Below are 18,763 nucleotides of genomic sequence, written 5' to 3'. Positions count from 1 at the left end.
TCAATGAAAATCAATGGAAAACTGCACATGCTGGAAATTAGAAATAAAAACAGAAAATGTTGGAAACACTCAGCAGGTCAGGCAGCATCTATGGAAAGAGAAACATTCTGACCTGATGTGTTAACTTTCTTTGTCTTTCCACAGATGCTGCCTGACCTGCCAAACGGTTCCAGCATCTTCAGCTTTTAATATTATTAATGTGTCAATGAAAATGTCCGCAAAGTGGTGTCTCCAACACACCTTTGCTTAACTGTGAAACCAAAGGGATCCTAGAAGCAATAAGCAGCAAATTTGCTTAAAGTACAAGGAGACAATGGCTAGATTAAATTTCTCATTTGTGACTGAATGAATTGATTGGGACATTCACTTGTCTTTCAGCTCCACTGCTCATCAAACAATAAAATTACATTTACCTCTGTATTGGGAGCTACAGACTGATGGAATCTCAAAAATAAAACAATCTTGTTCCATGGTCCACTGCCCTCTCCTACCAGATTCCTCCTTCTTCAGCCCTTTGACTCTTCTACCTAAACCCTCTCAGCTTCTTATTTCACCCCCCTCCCCCACCCTCCTACCTTCTCCCCTCACCTGGACTCACCTATCACCTGCCTACATGTACTCCTCCGCCTCCCCGACCTTCTTATTCCAGCTTCTGCCCTCTTCCTTTCCAGTCCTGATGAAGGGTTTCGACCTGAAACATTCACTGTTTATTTCCCTCCATGGATGCTGCCCGAGCTGCTAAGTTCCTTCAGCATTTTCAGATCAGATCAGATCAGATTTCTTTATTAGTCACATGTACGTACATCGAAACACACAGCGAAATGCATCTTTTGTGTAGAGTGTTCTGGGGGCAGCCTGCAAGTGTCGCCACGCTTCCAGCACCAATATAGCATACCCACAACTTCCTAACCCGTACGTCTTTGGAAGAAACCCACACAGACACGGGGAGAACGTACAAACTCCTTACAGACAGCGGCGGAATTGAAGCTGAGTTGCTGGTGCTGTAATAGCGTTATGCTAACCACTACACTACCGTGCCTGCCTATTCCTATTAGATTGGAAAACTGGACTAGTCACTTCATTAAAGGAGTGGGAAGCCAGTGAATTATAGGCCAGTTAGCCTAACACTTGCTTTGGGAGAATTTTCAGAGCTCAATATTTTCAGATTCAGGGATTAAATACCTTGAAAATGTTTCAGCTCATCGGTGACAGCCAGCACAGATTGTAAGGGGTAGATGGATCGGAATGAATGTCCTAAAAAGACAACATTCCTGAAATGTTATTTAGGTAATGACAGAAGTACAGAAAAAGTTGTTCATTAAATATTGTTAGTTAAAGATGAATTATTAACCTGGTTAAGAAACCAGCTGAGTGACAGAGAGGCAAAGGGATAATGAGCTGGTTTTCTTAATTAACAGGAGGTGATGAGTAGGTTGTGTGTGTTGCTCCAGATTCCAGCATCCGCAGAATCTCTTGTGTCTCTGATGCTCAAGTCAATTTACAAAGCAGCTTCTCATTGGAAAGAAAAAAAGCAATCCATTACTTGCTAACACAAAGCACTTTAACCTATAAAAAAGTAATCTAATTTATAAGAACAATGGTAACTCAATCCCTTCAAACTAGAGAAAAGAACAGCAATTGTTTTAACTCTTGCTTAGGAGGGATCTTAACTTTTTTTTCCCAAAGAAATTAAAACAAAAGCCACGCAAATTTCAGAATATGTATCAGTGACATTCTGGTAGAAGATTATTTTTATAGCAGCTGACATATTCACTGAAATATCCTCATAACATACAGTCTACAACCTGAATAAACCTAACTCCGATAGAGGCCACACTCAAAACCTAGTGAAAAGGAGTAAGTTGAAAGGTGGAAGGTGTCAGGCGTCAGGCACAGAATAATTTTTCATTTCAAAATCAATGTCTAAAAAGCAAAATAATAAGCATCATTTACAAAATATTGAATGTTAACTCCTAACTATAACAATAAAGGAGAACAAGCTCCAACAAAATTCCTGGTCTATAATAGTAAGAGGCATCTTGTGATAGTGTTACTATTTCTACTTGACGAGAGGAGGGTTTGAAGAGATGTAAAAAAGGTTTGTAAAATTAAATGTTGATAAGGTAACCAAGGAATAAGCAATGAATAATGTTTAATTTAAAATTGAAACTAAGGGTGAGAACCAAGATTTAGGTAACCTATTTTGCACAGAGAATTCTTGAAACAAGGAAAGCCTTGGCTTTGGGAACAGCTGAACAGATATCTGTCTAGGCCTTGCATGAAAGATAGCTGATGAAGATTTGAGTGGAGGTTATGGCCAAGAAAGTACAACAGAGCTTCTACTTCCTCAGAAGGCCAAAGAAATTCGGCATGTCCCCAATGACTCTCACCAATCTTTACAGATGCACCACAGAAAGCATCCTATCCGGATGCCAACAGCTCTGCCCAAGACTGCACAAAATTGCAGAGAGTTATGAATGCAGCCCAGTTTATCACGAAAACCAGCCTCTCCTGCATTGATTCTGTCAACACTTCCTGCTGCCTTGGGAAAGCAGCCAACATAATTAATGACTCCTCCCACCCCGGTCATTCTCTCTTATCCCCTCTCCCGTCGGGCAGATAATACAAAAGTTTGAAAACTCATACCACCAGGATCAAGGACAGCTTCTATTCTGCTGTTATAAAACTATCAAATGGATCTCTTATACGCCAATGATGAACTCTTTATCTCTCAGTCTACATCACCATGGCCCTTGCAGTTTATATGTCTACCTACACAACACTTTTTCTGTAACTGTAACACTATATTCTGCCTTCTGTCTTTTTTTTTCCTTTTGTACTACCTCAATGTACTTATGTATGGAATGATCTGTCTGGATGGCATTCAAACAAAAATTTTCACTGTATCTCATTACTGGTGACAATAATAAACCAATCCCAATTACCAATGAAGGGAAAGCTGAGCAATAGAATTAGAAAAGAGCCAATACACTTGCAATAGGTCAAATGATTTCTTTCTGTGCTTATGACTTTATAATATTCTGCTCCAATCGTCAAGGGAGTGGGAGTGATATCACTCAGCTGTTAGAAGCAGCAAGTAGAATTTAAAAATATAACACTTAGTCTTACAGCTTTAATTTGCCACTCCTTGGTGCAATATATGTCTTGTCTGCCGTGCACGTTTGTGCCTTACTTAGCCTTTGTTGCATGTGCCTTATGTGTGTTGGTTGTGCCTGACCTGTGTTGTGAGTGCTTGCCCTTTGTTAGAACAGGAGCGGGAGCAGATGATTCAGCCCCTCAAGACTGCCTCGCCATCCTACATGATCAAACCTGATCTGTTCCAGTTCCCTATAGCCCTCAATTCCCTGATCTTTTCTGCATCCTCTAAAAAAAACTTGGGCCTTTCTACCTACCTCTGCAACTGAATCCTCGACTTCCTTATCGAGATACCACAGTCAATGTGGATCAGCAATAACATCTTCTCCTCACTGACTATCAACACAGGCACACCTCAAAGATGCGTGCTTAGCCCACTGCTCTACTCTCTCTACACTCATGACTGTGTGGCTAAGCACAGCTCAAAAGCCATCTGTAAATTCGCTAATGACACCACTGTTGTTGGTACAATCTCTAATGGCGATGAGGAGGTATACAGGAGTGAGATAGATCGGCTGGTTGAATGGTGTTACAACAACAACCTCGCACTGAACATCAGCAAGATCAAGGAACTGATTGTGGACTTCAGGAAGGGGAAGTCAGGAGAACACAGCAGCTGCAGCCTCTCTAGCATCTGCAGTCTTTGTTTCTCTCAAGCACATACCAGCCTTCATTGAGGGGGTCAGCGGTGGAAAGGGTGAGCAGCTTCAAGTTCCTGGGCATCAACATCTCAGAGGATCTATCCTGGGCCCAACACACTGATGCAATCATGAAGAAGACATGCCAGCAGCTCTACTTCGTTAGGAGTTTGAGTGGATTTGGTATGTCACCAAAGACTCTTACAAATTTCTACAAATGGACAGTGGAGAACATTCTGATTGGTTGCATCACAGCCTGGCACGGAGGCTCCAATGCACAGGGTCAGAAGAGGCTGCAGAGGGTTGTAGACTCAGCCAGCTCCATCATGGGCACCACCCTCCCTGCCATTGAGGACATCTTCAAGAGGCGGTGTCTCAAGAAGGCAGCATCCATCATTAAGGGCCCTCACTATCCGGGACATGCCCCCTTCTCGTTACTGCCATCAGGGAGGAGGTACAGGAGCCTGAAGACTCAAATTCAATGATTCAGGAACAGCTTCTTTCCCTCTGCCATCACATTTCTGAACGATCCACGAATCCATGAACACTACCTCGTTATTCCTTTTTTTGCATTATTTATTTATTTTGTGATTTATAGATTTTTATGTCTTTGCACCGTACTGCTGCTGCAAAACAACAAATTTCATGTCATATTTAATCTGATAACAAATTTCATGTCATATTTAATCTGATAATAAATCTGATTCTAAAAACCCCCAATGATCTGGCCTCAACAAACCTCTAGGGTAGAGAGTTCCAGGGATTCATTTGTTGTAAGTGTCAGACCTGTGTTGGTCATGCATTGATCTGTGATGTGTGTGCCTGACCTATGTCAGATGTACTTGATCTATGTTGTGCATTCCTGGGTCGTATGTGCGCCTGACCCACGTGGTGCCAGCTTGACTTAACAGCTGTGTTGGGACTGCCTGCTCTGATCTATGTTTTGTACATATCAAGCCAGTTCCACCCAACTTTTTTTTTGCAGGAGCCCGGACTGATCTGTGTTTTGCACACCTGACCTGCCCCAATTTGCGTGCACTTGAACTGTCTAAACCTCCCAAAGTTTCGCCTGCCTGTCCTGACCTGCGCTGTGTTTGCGTGACCGACCTGTGATGTGCTTTTGCAGACCTGTGCTCTGCAAACTCGTCCTGACCTTCCCAGGCATGAACAAATCTGATTTGAGCAACATCGCGATGATTCTTCATAAACTCACTCAGTCTGATACGGGTAACACCCTCCGTACAACAAACATCAGGGGAATCAAAATACTCGCTGCTATTCATATTTCCGCTAACGAAACCCAGCAAAACTTTACAGAATCCGCTGATAAAGGCAGAATAAGAAAGAAACCGGGAGGTGGGGGCAAGTTAACGCAGAGTGCGGACAGTGGTTGTACTTTCCTTAAGGAGCTGCGCCGGGCAGGTGAACCCTCGCCAGCTTGTCAACAACAACGCCCCAAAAGCCCAAACTGAGAAAAGTGTAAACTTATTCTGCAGTTAGACAGGAGAGATATAAATGTCTGTTTTACAAAAACAACAAATCGACATAACACAACGCATCTACGAACTAGCCACAAACCACCAGACCTTCAGTGTCTGTGTCTGAGAAGCAATGGGATCAATGTTTACTGATAGAGTGCTGAAATCTGGGCAAATGCCTAAGAAAGCAACGTCCCTGATCCAACTCTTTGTACGTGTAATCTTGGCAACATCGCTCCCCGAGTCTGCCTCATACGCTGCTAGCAGTATTAAAGAAAAACTTACCTTGAAAAGCGACCGCATGAAATAGATAACACTGAGCATTTTGTTGGTGTGAATTTCAGAAAGCTTGTATGAGGAACGTGGCTCATTTCAGTTGCCGATCTTCTGCCGTGCCTCAGTTTGATGGTGTTTATTGTTACTATTTTGGAGGGACTTAGTGCTAGTGCTGTACACGAACTCTGCCAGGAGCTTACATTAAGGAGTTGCATAATAATTAGAGCTTATCTGTTTCCCCTTTGCAAAGCAGTTGCTGTGTGCGGGCGATGCAGAGCTGGAAAAATGTTCTCAGTGTAATCTTATACAAATTTAAAATTGTGGTTTGAAGGACTGTATAATGTGAGTGACGAAAACAGTCCAAAGGAATGCCACAATCCCGTCTGAGAGAAGGGCATTTTTACGTTTGTAATGTGCGTTTCCTTTCATTTCACGTTGCGGTCAGTCACAGAGCATTATAAGTTAATGCAGGTTTGGGAGTGATGCTGCAACCTTTTTGTAAGTAACTCTTTACAATCAATCTTCAGATAACCTGTTGCATTTCAATGGCGACCAAATGCAAGCCCTGAATTCAGAATACTACTCAGTCTAAACTTAGTTAAAAGGGATAAATACATATCTGAATTCTACAAAAAGTACCATTAACTCTTGTGTCACCATTAACCTTTTCACTGCTACACACTTACACTTTTTTATTATTTTCCTCGATTTAGTTAATTTAGTAGGACTCAGATGGGGTTCAAGAGTGCTTGCTCTTTCAAAATACACAATGATATACCCAGGTAACTCAATTCAAATAATCAAGAGAACTGCTTCAATGGCTGCAGACTTGCAGACATGTGCTATTTTTATAATTTTCTGGTGAAAATTAATTGTGATGTGAGAGGTTAAATTGTTAGCTGGGGAGAAACTGTTTCCACTGGCATTGGGAAGTGTAGACAAAGTCCATGGAGGGGAGGCTGGTTTTCAATCATTGTTTTAAAGAGCCGAAAGTGAGAGGGACTGAATGGATACTTTCTATTCTACAAAGCAATGACTATGCCTGTCTGGTCAGTATTTAATGCAAAGCATAGCCTCAAACTTAAGCTGATTCTAACTTCCTAGAAAAGAGAGAGTTGAAGTATTCATTCATAACTGCAGTACCAGGGAAATGCAATCTGAATATGAAGCCTAAACCTGCCAAAATGCCTGGTCCATGGAATATCCAACACCCAGAAAAATTGGCTTAAAAAGTGGTAATGGAGTGACTGTATTTCTACTACTTTGCCACTGCACCATTAAATGGGGGAGGGGGGTGGATGTGGAGCAATTGGGGCAATGATCTGTAACTTTGTTCAGCTCACTTGGATAGGTGCCAAGCAAAGCAGAGAGAAAGCACATCTCTCTACACAGAGGAAGAGAGAGAGAGGGGACATCAGCAGACCAGTCATGCCTGCAGTCTTCACACACCTTACTGCAGCTGATCCCAGATCAGACCGGCACACAGCCAAGGATAGGTTACCCATTTTCTGGCTGAGATGGCTGATGAAGAGCAAATAGCAAACCGGATAATAAGTGTGACTTAAGTTCAACATAAAGAAACAAGTCTTGAGTTAATATTTTAAGCTGCATTTTTACTTGCTCTTTAGTATTAATTGCATGTCACTATAAGGTCAAAAGAGACACTTGCACTCAGAGGAAATTTCCTACTGAACTCCCATTGAGATTTCAGTGTAAACTTCTATTAAGTGAATAATTCTAATTCATAAGTAGAGCAACTAGGAATTAAAATAGGATTACATGAATTGAAATTGAATTACAGGAATTCTTACATATTTGTCTAGAAGTTATGTCATACTTTACCACCTACAAATCTACAGCCATTGAACATTGTAATTTCATCTCACAGACAACACAGACACTGCAATAGATATCAATAGTGCCCACACAAGACCTCCAGATGTTACTGCGTGCTTCTCAATTAAATTAATTATTCATGGCTGAGGTCTTGGGGTTATACTGATGGCAAAGCTGTCAGCTCTTGGCAACATTACCAGGTAAAACAGTTTGCCATTTCAAGCCCCCACACACGTGGAGCTAATCACAGAGACCTGGTATAAAAAAATCCTACTTCTTTACAGGTGATCCTGCTGCATCTTTGTAAATTCAAATGATGCAGACTACATGAACTTCAATTTCTTAATGTCAACTGCAGAGTTATTCTCACTGTAAAAATTATTGAAAATATCAAGCCTCATTAAATGAGGTATAAATGAACAATTAAGATGTCTGTGGAATATCCCTCCAACCCAACAAATCTTAACTTACTTGGGTGAGTGGAGTGTCTTAAATTTCATTGGCTGGAGATTGAAAATGGCAATGCTCATGGAAGTCTACATGGCAGACCAATGAAGTTTTGTCCAAGGTCCCACCACCATACAATCAGTAGCACAGAAGGCCCACGGGGTTCTGCATTACTGAACAGACCTTCCCTTTGCACATTTCACCATTGTGGAGTGCACAAAGGAAAACAGGCGAGTCTGAGCCAGGTTCCTGATTGGGTGGAGGGAGGGGAGGTGGTCAGTCACCAGGGATCGGTAGGGGATTGTACCAGGAGGTTCAGCGGGTAAGATATGTGTGGCAGGCTGATCTTTGGTCAGTGGGAGTAGGTGATGGTTGTAAACTGAAGGGCAAGTGGGAGAATAAAAAGGGGTGGATGGAAAGGGAGTTGGTAATAGGAGGGCCCCATGGGAGACTTATTATATGTTCCTTTTAATCATCAAGAAATATACTCTATTCATAATATTTGCAAATATCATACAGTCTATTGGTATGTCACCAATATACAATACAAGACTTATCATGACAAGAATACAAGATTTACAAAACTTTCTTGATGCAGGATTTTGACCCAAAATGCCAACAATTCCTTTCCTCCCACAGATGCTGCTCGACCCACTGAGTTCCTCCAGCAGATTATTTGTGGCTCCAGATTCCAGCATCTGCAATCTCGTGTCACCACAAGACTTCATTTCATTTATAAGATCATTACATCAGTAGGACATCAATTTTCCTTTCATAGACATTTAATGAGCAATAAATCTGAGAGGTAATTTTTAAGCATAATCCAGACCTTCAGAATGTAACAGAAGAACCTTAACCTACGACCTTTCCCCATAGAGCTCTTGCAATGGCTTCATTGTATGCCAAAGCATATAGTCCTGGAGCTTGCAACATTAGGTAGTGAACAACTCCTTGCAATGGAAGACCAGCAGGTTCTGGGCAGACCAATCTATGTCTTTCACCGAGCATCAGTGAAAGCTGGCAGCAGTTAACGTTAGTCTCAGTGTGTATCCCTAGGAAGGGCCCAGAGAGCACAGAGTCCTGTATTATGCTGTTGTACAGGTTGAACCAAGACAAAGACTGCTGCATCCCTTTCCATACCTTCTTGGCAAATGTATATTGCAGAAAGAAATTGATGACACTCAATACTCCAGCCACCTCAAAAGCAGCTGGTGCTGAGACTCCTGCTCTGTTTGAAGATCTTGACAAGGAGAGCTCTTTTCACCATCAGCCAAGCAAAATCTTCGTGCTTCTTTAAAAACTCTGGTGATGTGGTCTTCTGCCAAGTAATTTGGACAGTCTGCTCAGAGAACGATCCAACAAAATCCACCATCCCCTTTTCCCACTGGGCTTCAAGGATATTCCATGAAGACCACTGTCTAATTGACCTGTGGTCAAAGATGTTGTTCTGCACAGTCTTTTCTCTGAGGCATGGTCCAAATGAATGAAATGTTCTGCAGTAACATGAACAGACCCATCCTTTTCAAAGTACAGGTAGTCCCCAGGTTACATAAGGGCTCCATTCCTGAGAACTGTCCGTAAGCCAATTTCTCCATACATTAGAAACGTCCATTTTCTACAGTAACCCATATTCGATCGGTATTCACACACTTGCTATAATTCTTTCATTTCATTGAATATTCACCCTAATGCTACCCATAATTAAATTAATGGAATATATACTGTATCCAGTTATTAATGAATAACATGAAACATTCTTATTATTACTATCTAAAAAAATTTTTAAAATGTATGGGAGAATTGGAAGTGTAAAGTCAGATTTCATAAGTCAGTTCATCCGTAACCCTTGGAGCCCCTGTACATTGAAGTGGTCCAACCCTAAGTGGGTTCCAAGCACGGACTCCATGGTCTGAAACCTGCTCAGACAGATCAACTTCAACTAATGCTGAAGCAATCCACACAAGCATCGAAAAGGCTTGCTTCTGCATGCATGCTGTCAGATGCCACAGTATATGAGTGTGATCATTTGTGCATTTGGAATCAGATGCAAGGATGAGTGGGAAGAAAATTTATGGACTTCATGGAACTTGCAGTTTGTTTGTGATTTTCTTTTCTGATTGTTTTTTCATCGTAATTGAAACAAATCACCGGTCGGGCCACATCCTTAACAATGTATTTTAAAGTTTTTTTATATAATATTTTGTCTTTTCATCTAATCCTTTGATGTTCCAATTTTTATTGCATTTTCTGTAAATAGGTTCTTAAAATGAACTATGTAATGATTTTGTACTTACTTTGTTACCCGTGAGAAATTTTCAGTCAGGTGGATCACTCAGCAAAGATGGAATCAACCAGATGATTTAAATTTTTAAATTTAAATTTAAATTTTAAATTTAAATTTTATTTACAGCATGGTAACAGGCCCTTCCGGCCCAACAAGTCCGCGCCACTCATTTTAAACCCAAATTAACCTACCCGTACGTCTTTGCAATGTGGGAGGAAACCGGAGCACCCGGAGGAAACCCACGCAGACACGGGAAAATGTACAAACTCCTTACAGACAGTAACGGGAATCGAACCCCGATCGCTGGCGCTGTAATAGCGTCACGCCAACCGCTACGCTACCGTGCTTCTAGCTTCACCCCAAGGCAACCCTGGCCTCACTTTCTCGAAGATGATTCCTTTATCCTATCCATCCATCCCCAGCCCTCTCTGCAACTTAGCTTTAACTCTGTTTCTCTTTCTACAGATGCTGCATGACTTGCTGAGTGTTTCCAGTGTTTTCTGTTTTTATTTATGGCTGATCTTGAAGACTTCCCTGTTCTGGACAACATTCCTCTGACAAATATCATCAGACTGAAAGTCACATCAGAAAGGGGGAAATGGCACACAAGAGCTAGCTAAATCCTTGTGGGTTGGCTTTCATTGGAATTAACAGCTTATACCATCCCATCACCATTGACCCCAAAATCCAGTCTGTTCTGAGTGAGTTATTTCCACTATGTTTGTATGCAACCATTTGCAATTGGCACCACTTAAATACAACACATTCAAGGAGATGTCAATCTGCCCAAGACAAATTACCAAGACTTTCAAATTTGACTTCTTTATGAATAAAAAAGAACTTGCATTTATTTGGCAATTATCTCAATATTAGGATGTAAAAGCCATTTGCAGCCATTGCAGGACATCTTGAAGTGGATTCACTGCTGTAATGTATGAAATAGAGTAGACAATTTACACACAGCAAGATCCTGTAAACAATGCCACAGTAACCAAATAACTTGCCTTAGTGAAGCTCACTAAGGGACAAGTGCTTACCAGGGCACTTGGGCGAAATCTTGGTCTGAAATCCCAAGATTTTGGAAATTTGAGATGTCTGATGTTAAGACTATGATATATTAGTGCCATTTTCAATGCTTGCAGGGAAGCTAAAGTCTGTAAATGTGCTGAAAACTGATGAGCTTGCCCTACCTGAGGTACATCATTAATCTAGCTGGATCATTTGTGAAGAGTCTGAGCTCCCACACTGACCTCATCAACAACCACAAAACCAGAGTGGAAGCTTTATATCCTTTATACTGAAGGACTGTCTGTGAAAAAGTTGTGTCACCAAGTCAAGGAATGCTACTGCAATGTTAATGGATCACCAGTAAACTGATGCTCTTCTCTGTTCACTGTTCACTACAAGTAATATAGTCCCAGATGCTAAGAATGGAAAGCTCTTGAATATCTTAAAAATCAATGGCTATGTAATACCACTATTAAAATATGCCTCTTGTTTCACTTTGCATTGTAAAACTATCTTTGGTAGGCCCTTTTACAGAACCATTAACACAATGAGATAAATTGCATCAAATCACATCAGGCAGTTACCACCTCTGATTTGACCATGATAAATTTCACATGGACTGCTTTCTGTCTCCTCCCTCACATCGTGAGATAGTTGCTGGAAATTTTCATGAAAGAAATGCCCCATAAAGGATCATTTTGCTTTGGTTATAATTGTGAAGAAAGTAAATTGCGCTTACAGCTAAGTTTTTTTTGAAGATTAGACCCTTAAAGAACAAAGTAGCTTCACAAGTGATTAGCACTTCATCTGAGTGCAAAAAATGACTCTTTATCCTAGTGCTTCATGTGATTCTTTTACATCAGATCATGTTATCTTTCTGTTTTAACAGTCAGTTGAAAATTCTTTTTTGTATTTTTACAGTAAAGACTAGATCAAGAATTAGGAGACTCTTGTTTAAAGGCATGATAATCTTGAAAGGGAAATAAACCAGAGAAAGAACTAAAGACTTGAAATTATGTAGCATTATTCATGATCTCAGGTTGTACTGAAGTATTTTACAGTAAATGGTTCAGACACGTAATGTGAATAAAGGATTCCCTTTCTATTTAGTAACATTAAATTGACATGAATAAAAATGGTAAACTGGGGAAATGCTGATTATTGTATTTATTATGCTTTATCAATGCAAAGCAGCAAGTGAAGAAAACAATTATCAAAAAAAGAGCAATTATAAGGTTAGGAATGTTAACTAATTTGAATAAAAACTGTTTAAAGCATTGAGAGAGGTCATATATTACATCAGAAAACTGCTGCTGGAGTATCATACTGCTTCTGGCTCCATTGTTTCAGCTTATTCAGTTTGTTTTACTTCTTGCATAATTACTCCATGTATTATGTCTTCAGCCTTCCTGACCATTTCTCTGCACTAGGGATCAAAGCTACGTAAGGTGACACTTCCTGGGCATTTCCACTGCTCGAACCTTGACTAAAATGTGCAAGTGAACTGAATGCAGTTTAAAGCATCTGGCATCAGGCTCTTTGGCGCTTCTGTTGCTGCATTGTGTAAACTTACCACTTGGTCATTGACGACCCTTACTGTATGAAAAGGTTTTGACAATTACCTAGCATTGTAAAGATTATCCAAAGGAATGATTTTGCAGTCCTTTTGATTGGCTTGTAATTTTAGTATATCATTATGTAAATGGTAGGTGCACCCAAGACATGATAGATAACAGGATTACAATATCTTGAAAGAGGTTAATGCTGCTTCCTGCTAAAGAGGAAATTAATAGGTTGAGGAAAATAATTATACACATACTTTAGAAGTACAAAATCCTAGATCACAACTCTCCAACGTACCCAGTGTGGGAATATAACACAAGGAAAGAGATGTGAATTTTGTTGTTGAATAATATTTTTGTCAGACACTCATTCACCATTATGAATAATGGCTCTTTAATTATGAGCTTTTGCTCACTCACTTCTATTTGTGGAGAAGAATATGTGTACCACATAGAGTCATGCAGCACAGAAACAGGCCAAATGGCCCATCACATCCACACCAACTGTATTAATCCCATCTTCCAGCACTTGGCCCATAGATTTCCATGCCTAGGTGATTCAAGTGTTCTAGACATTTCTTAAATGTTGTCAATGACTCTGCTTCCATCAGGCAGTACATTCCAGATATTTACCACTCTCTGGGTGAAAAAGGTTCCCATCAGATCACGTCTAAATCTCTTATCCCTTATCCTAAATCTATGTCCTCTGTTATGGGGAAAAGTTTCCTACAGTCTACCCTATCCATACCCCTCAAAATTTTATATACCATAATCATGTCCACTCTTTAACCTCCTCCATTCCAGGAAAAACAGATCTAATCTCCCCTGTCTCTCCTCATAACTGAACAGCTCCATCCCAGACAACATCCTGGTGAATCTCCTCTGTATCCTCTCCAGCACTATCACATCTTTCCAAGAGTGTGACCAGAACCACACGCAGTACTCCAACTGAGATATAACTAATGCTGTATAAAGTTCAAACATAACCTCTTGTATTCAATGCCCATCTAATGATGGCCAATATCTCATATGCCTTTTTAACCACGTTATTTACCTGCACTATTACCTTCAATGATCTTTGGACTTGTACACTAAGGTCTCTCTGGTCCTCAAAATTCCCTGAAACCCTACCATTCATGGTGTATGTCCTAGTTTCATTAGTACTCCCGGAATACATCACCTCACATTTACTTTGTTTAAACTCCATCTACCTTTTCTCAGCCCATTTCACCAACACATCAATGTCATCCTGTAACCTAAAACTACCCTCCAAATAATCAACAACTCCACCAATCTTCGTGTCATCTGTAAACATACTGATCATGCCTCCTACATCCACATCCAAATCATTCAAATACATTACAAACAGTAAGGGTCCCAGCACCAATCCCTGCGGAACACCACGAGTCACAGGAGTCCAATCACAAAAACAGCCCGCTACCATCACCCTATACCTCCTATTGCCAGGCAATTTCTATTGTGTACAAAGTAATGCTTACATGACTCATCAATGGTAATAACATTATGGAGCATAGTCAAAAACAAATAACACATTTAAAGACTTTAAAAACAGAAACAAAAGTATGGAAGTAATTAGCAAGAGTGTTCACATTTGTCAAGCTTATGAGTCAGGCTAAATTCTCATCAATGAGTGTCCTGGCTATATGTAGGTAGGGAGTGGCTCAACCATGAAGTTACTCAAAACAGCAATAAAAGTAAGCGGATAAACTATGTTAGTAATTTAGTAATCCACCCGGAACGGTTTATGGTGTATGGGCTTATTGTTTCCTCTGAAATAACATCACCAATAGTGCAGCGCTCCCACAGTTAGGCACTGAATTGCCAGTATGCATTATGTGGTTAAGAGACCAAGGCAGGATTACAACCCACCATCTACTGATGAAATTACTGCAGATGATCCAGGGCTGCTATTTGCTGAAAGTGTTAAACCCTAAGCAAATATGGACAATAGACGGGATTTTCACTGAAGTTCAGTCTCTGTTGAGAAGACACCATCACAGAAATAAGGGTAATCCTAGAAAATATCACCATCAACGAGGAGTCTCAACTCTTAACTGTGCAAACTCAAAAATATGGATGTATATTATCCACTTTTTCAATAATATGGTCCTAATTTCCCATAATAACAATACATTAACCAAAGATAACGACTCCACTCTGATTCCCAAACTGAGTGCTGTTGAACAATGATCTTGGGATCATTAATTTGTAATGCTGTCAGTTAACATTGAGGTGCTCAGCATGACATTTGCTGGGGTTGGGAGAGTGCCTAAGATTGATGTTGGCCGAACAATTACGTTTGGCTGAAGTGGAAGTGCAGGTATACCCAGTGCTGTGGATTTTTAACTAATTAAGCTGGATTCCTCACTCAGAATTAACCTGATTGACAGGGTCACTGACAGGCTCAGCTGCTTATCAGGTGAGGAAAACTCTGGAAAAGGCTACAGCCCAGGACCAGCAACGTTGTGGATGTTTGTGGGGAGGGATCATTGGAGGATGGAAGAGGGACACTACAATATAGCTGGGATTTTAGAAAAGATCTTGAAATGTTGGTGACTGTTAAGTTGCAGATCAGTGATGGCAGTTTCAGGAAGAGATTGTGGAGGTTGGGATAGGATGGTGGAGTTTCAAGGTCAGTTATTTGATCCTCAGAAGAAACAGTCCTGCTCCCCCGGCCCACAAAAATTTCTGTAAGGACACTTAGAGATCCTAATCTCTTTGCCTTCTAGTTTCCAGTAAACCTGGCCATTACAGGTTAACCCCACAAAGCACAACAAAATGGAGCAGGACAGCCCCTTTAGAAGGTTCCACTGGCAGACTAAGTGCAGGTTGATCATCCATCCCTCAAACTGTCCCAGTTAAAGTTAGAAGCGAGCAGTTTTAACGACATTTGGATTCAAGTTAAAAACTTTAACAACTCATCTGAACCACATCCACACAATTTTGGGGAGTTAATTTTTTTTTCCTGTGTTATGTTATTATAATCATAAATCTTTCATACCATGAGAGAAAGTATGTAAACCTGACAAAAATGTAATATAATTTGACCCAAGAAAGAATATAACATTTTATTTAGGTTTATGGGAAGAAAAACATTGACAAAATATTACATGGACAGAAAACAGACCTGAAGATTAACACAGATTAATACATGGTTTTCAAAGTAAGGTTACCCAAAGGAAATGCAGCAGTGAATGTCAATGAATTGTCTTAAGCTCATGAAGGAAATGTGAAGTTTACCAAAACTCCATTTCTTGCAGGTAACTTTCTTCAAAACAAAGGAAGGAATCCAGAACCAAATAATAACAAGACAGTGGTGACAAATTGTCCCTATGATACTGACACTCTGGACCTTTCTAGATATTTACGGCACATGTCAAGCTCAAGGGTAAACAATCTCAGTGCTGTTTGAATATTTGTGCTTGTTAATGCATCTCAAGTTTCTGCTACTTCATTATTGACACAAATTGTGGTCCTTAATTTACAGTTGCCGAGAATGATCACTTTATCCATTCTATATCAACAGTGGCAGCAGTAGGTTCAATTTTCTGGGTTTCTGCTCATCCTGTAACCAGAGAGAGTGAAACATGTGTAATATATTTGTAAAGAGGAAAGAGAAAAGGAAACAAAACGGTGATGACATCCACATAGCCAGGGTTTCAAGAAGTTTAATGTGAAAAAGAGAAACTCAGCTGCAGAACTCTGATTGGACAATCATTAAGATAAAAGAGTTACGGAAGAGTGGATTTGGTGATGTTTATGTTGTGTCATATGATAAATACAAAAGAGAAATACAAGGAGTTAATTTAAAGTGAGTTGTTATATAGGATAACATGGCAGCTGCAAGGTACTCCTGCGGACTGGTTTGCTGTAATCTGATCAATAGTGGAGCCAATTTTTTTTGTACCAGAATTCTTTGAGGAGTCAACAGGATTTCAAAGTTAATTTTGCTGACTAGTGTTCTTTTGTGAGTTGTTCATTCCAGATAAACATAGAAGCTAGTTTTGGTGGAAGTTACAGTTGGATAATTTTTCAAACACAAGAAACAATGTGGCCTTGCTGAGGCCCTGGCTGATGAACTGGTGTAGAATCATGAAGCAAAGTGAAAGCAATTTTGGCCACAGTTCTTGCCAAGTAGCAAAATACTGTACTTGGACTAATTGCAATTGAATGGTATACAAGTTACTGCAAAATGGCAGTCAGGGCTAATCAGTCATGAAGACAACTTTGTCAGTTGCCAGTGAAAGAGCAGGATTATGATCATGAGTAGAGATGGCCAATTTGCTATTGTTGAAGGGATGAGTACTTGCTTATAATTTCTTTAATTTTGCATATGAAGTAATTTGTAGCAGGACTAAATACTTGAGTTTAAAGTAAGATAGATGTTTCCATGTTTCTGGGATGAGTGTGTCAGTTTATTTCAAAAGTATTAAATCTCTTGCTCTTTTAAGTGGGAAAATCTTATACTGTCTTTAACCCTTTTTTAGCATGTAGTTCTGGGGTGCAATTACAGCAGCAATTTTATCTCCTTTGCCTTGAGTTGCTGTTTCTATGTGTCTGCATCTTGAAACTTTTTCAGACTAACTAGAACCCAAAACCTTGCATCCTGCACAGCCACTTTGCATTAAATAATACCCCATAATGAGATGAACACAAAGAAACTCCTTCCCCAAAACCCTAAGCAACATCTTTGCACCACTCTTCATCCTTCTCTTCCTCTAAAACTCTAATTAAAATCCACACTTGCCCTTCCTAATATCTAATCATGCCTTGGGCTTTTTATTGTACAATACTCACTACACTTGTACAAGTTTGTAATTGTAATTGTTATTGCTCTGAGGGAATGGTTTGGGTTGAATGAGAATTTCTGCTTATCTTTAAGGAGAGACTTAGGATCTCATTCATGTTATGTATCAGAACAAGCAGATGGGCGTTGGTTTAGCATTTCATTTGAGTAACAACCCATATCTCAGTGAAGCCTTAGTGCTACACTAGATGGAGTATGGAGATGTTGGGTTCAAGTTTTTGAACCAAGGCAGCTACTAGTTTTTAAACCAAGAAAGAGCTTTTCAAGATTATTTCACTTGGTAAGAAATATACATAAAGTATTTTGGCAGAAGTAAGCAGCATCATTTGCCTCCCTTGTTTATTTGCACAAACAAAATGTCATTGTCATGAATTATACCCACATCTCAGATTGGCAAAAAAGCAAATACCAGATATTAGAATATCATCTGACACATTTAAAGTAAATAATTGGTTTCTTGCAAATTTCTACTGATGTGCGGTGGACAGCATTCTGATAGGTTGCATCACCGCCTGATATGGAGGCTCAAATGCACAAGATTGTAAGAGGCTGCAGAGGGTTTTAGACTCAGCCAGCTCCATCATGGGAACAACTCTCCCCACCATCGAGGACATCTTAAAGGGGCAGTGCCTCAAGAAGGCGGCATCCATCAGTGAGGACCCTCACCATCCAGGACATGCCCCCTTCTCGTTACTTCCATCGGGGAGGAGATACAGGAGCCTGAAGATCCACGCTCAAGCTTCTTCCCCTCTGCCATCAGATTTCTGAACGGTCCATGAACACTACTTTATTATTCCTTTTGTTTTGCACTATTTATTTTGTAATTTATAGTAATTTTATGTCTTTGCACTATACCGCTGCCACACAACAACAAATTTCACAACTTACAAATCTGTGATAATAAACATGATTCTGATTGATTGGTCAAGGTCTGTGTACAATGAGTCAACAGTAGAGGAATAGGCCTGTGCAGGTGTTTATGTTCCAGCTGAGCTCCTTCCATCTTAGTTGGTATACCTTCCCATTTACTTCTTCCTCATGTGTTTATCTGGCTTTCCTTTAGTTGCATCTGCGCTAAATTGCCCAAGTTGCTTTCATTCTCCACATTCTAACCACTCTCCAGTTGAAGAACTTTATCCTGAATTTAGATTAAATCCTAGATATATTAATGTCTATTGTATAATCATGGTGTATAGTTTTGGTCTCACTCGCAAGAGGAAATATTTTTCCATCTCCATTTTAACTAACCC

General features: G+C 40.1%; 1 protein-coding gene across 3 annotated transcripts in view; it reads right to left on the bottom strand.

The window, feature by feature from the left end:
• Nucleotides 1–18,763, bottom strand: part of LOC127572107 (rho guanine nucleotide exchange factor 4-like) — a 351,573-nt gene that overhangs the window by 235,875 nt on the left and 96,935 nt on the right. Inside the window, exon 1 of one of the 3 annotated variants that reach the window (XM_052018992.1) lies at nucleotides 5,558–5,661. The exons of the other annotated variants lie outside the window; for them this stretch is intronic. Within the exon in view, the coding sequence (XP_051874952.1) occupies nucleotides 5,558–5,596 (39 nt within the window). The 5' untranslated portion in view covers nucleotides 5,597–5,661. Of the gene's footprint in view, nucleotides 1–5,557; nucleotides 5,662–18,763 lie in introns of those variants that run through there. 3 annotated transcript variants of the gene reach the window in all.

The sequence above is a fragment of the Pristis pectinata genome, chromosome 6, assembly GCF_009764475.1.
Source record: "Pristis pectinata isolate sPriPec2 chromosome 6, sPriPec2.1.pri, whole genome shotgun sequence".
NCBI classification, from domain to species: Eukaryota; Metazoa; Chordata; class Chondrichthyes; order Rhinopristiformes; family Pristidae; genus Pristis; species Pristis pectinata.
The sequence above is the reverse complement of the archived record's forward strand: the minus strand, read 5'-3'. Positions and strand labels throughout refer to the sequence as shown.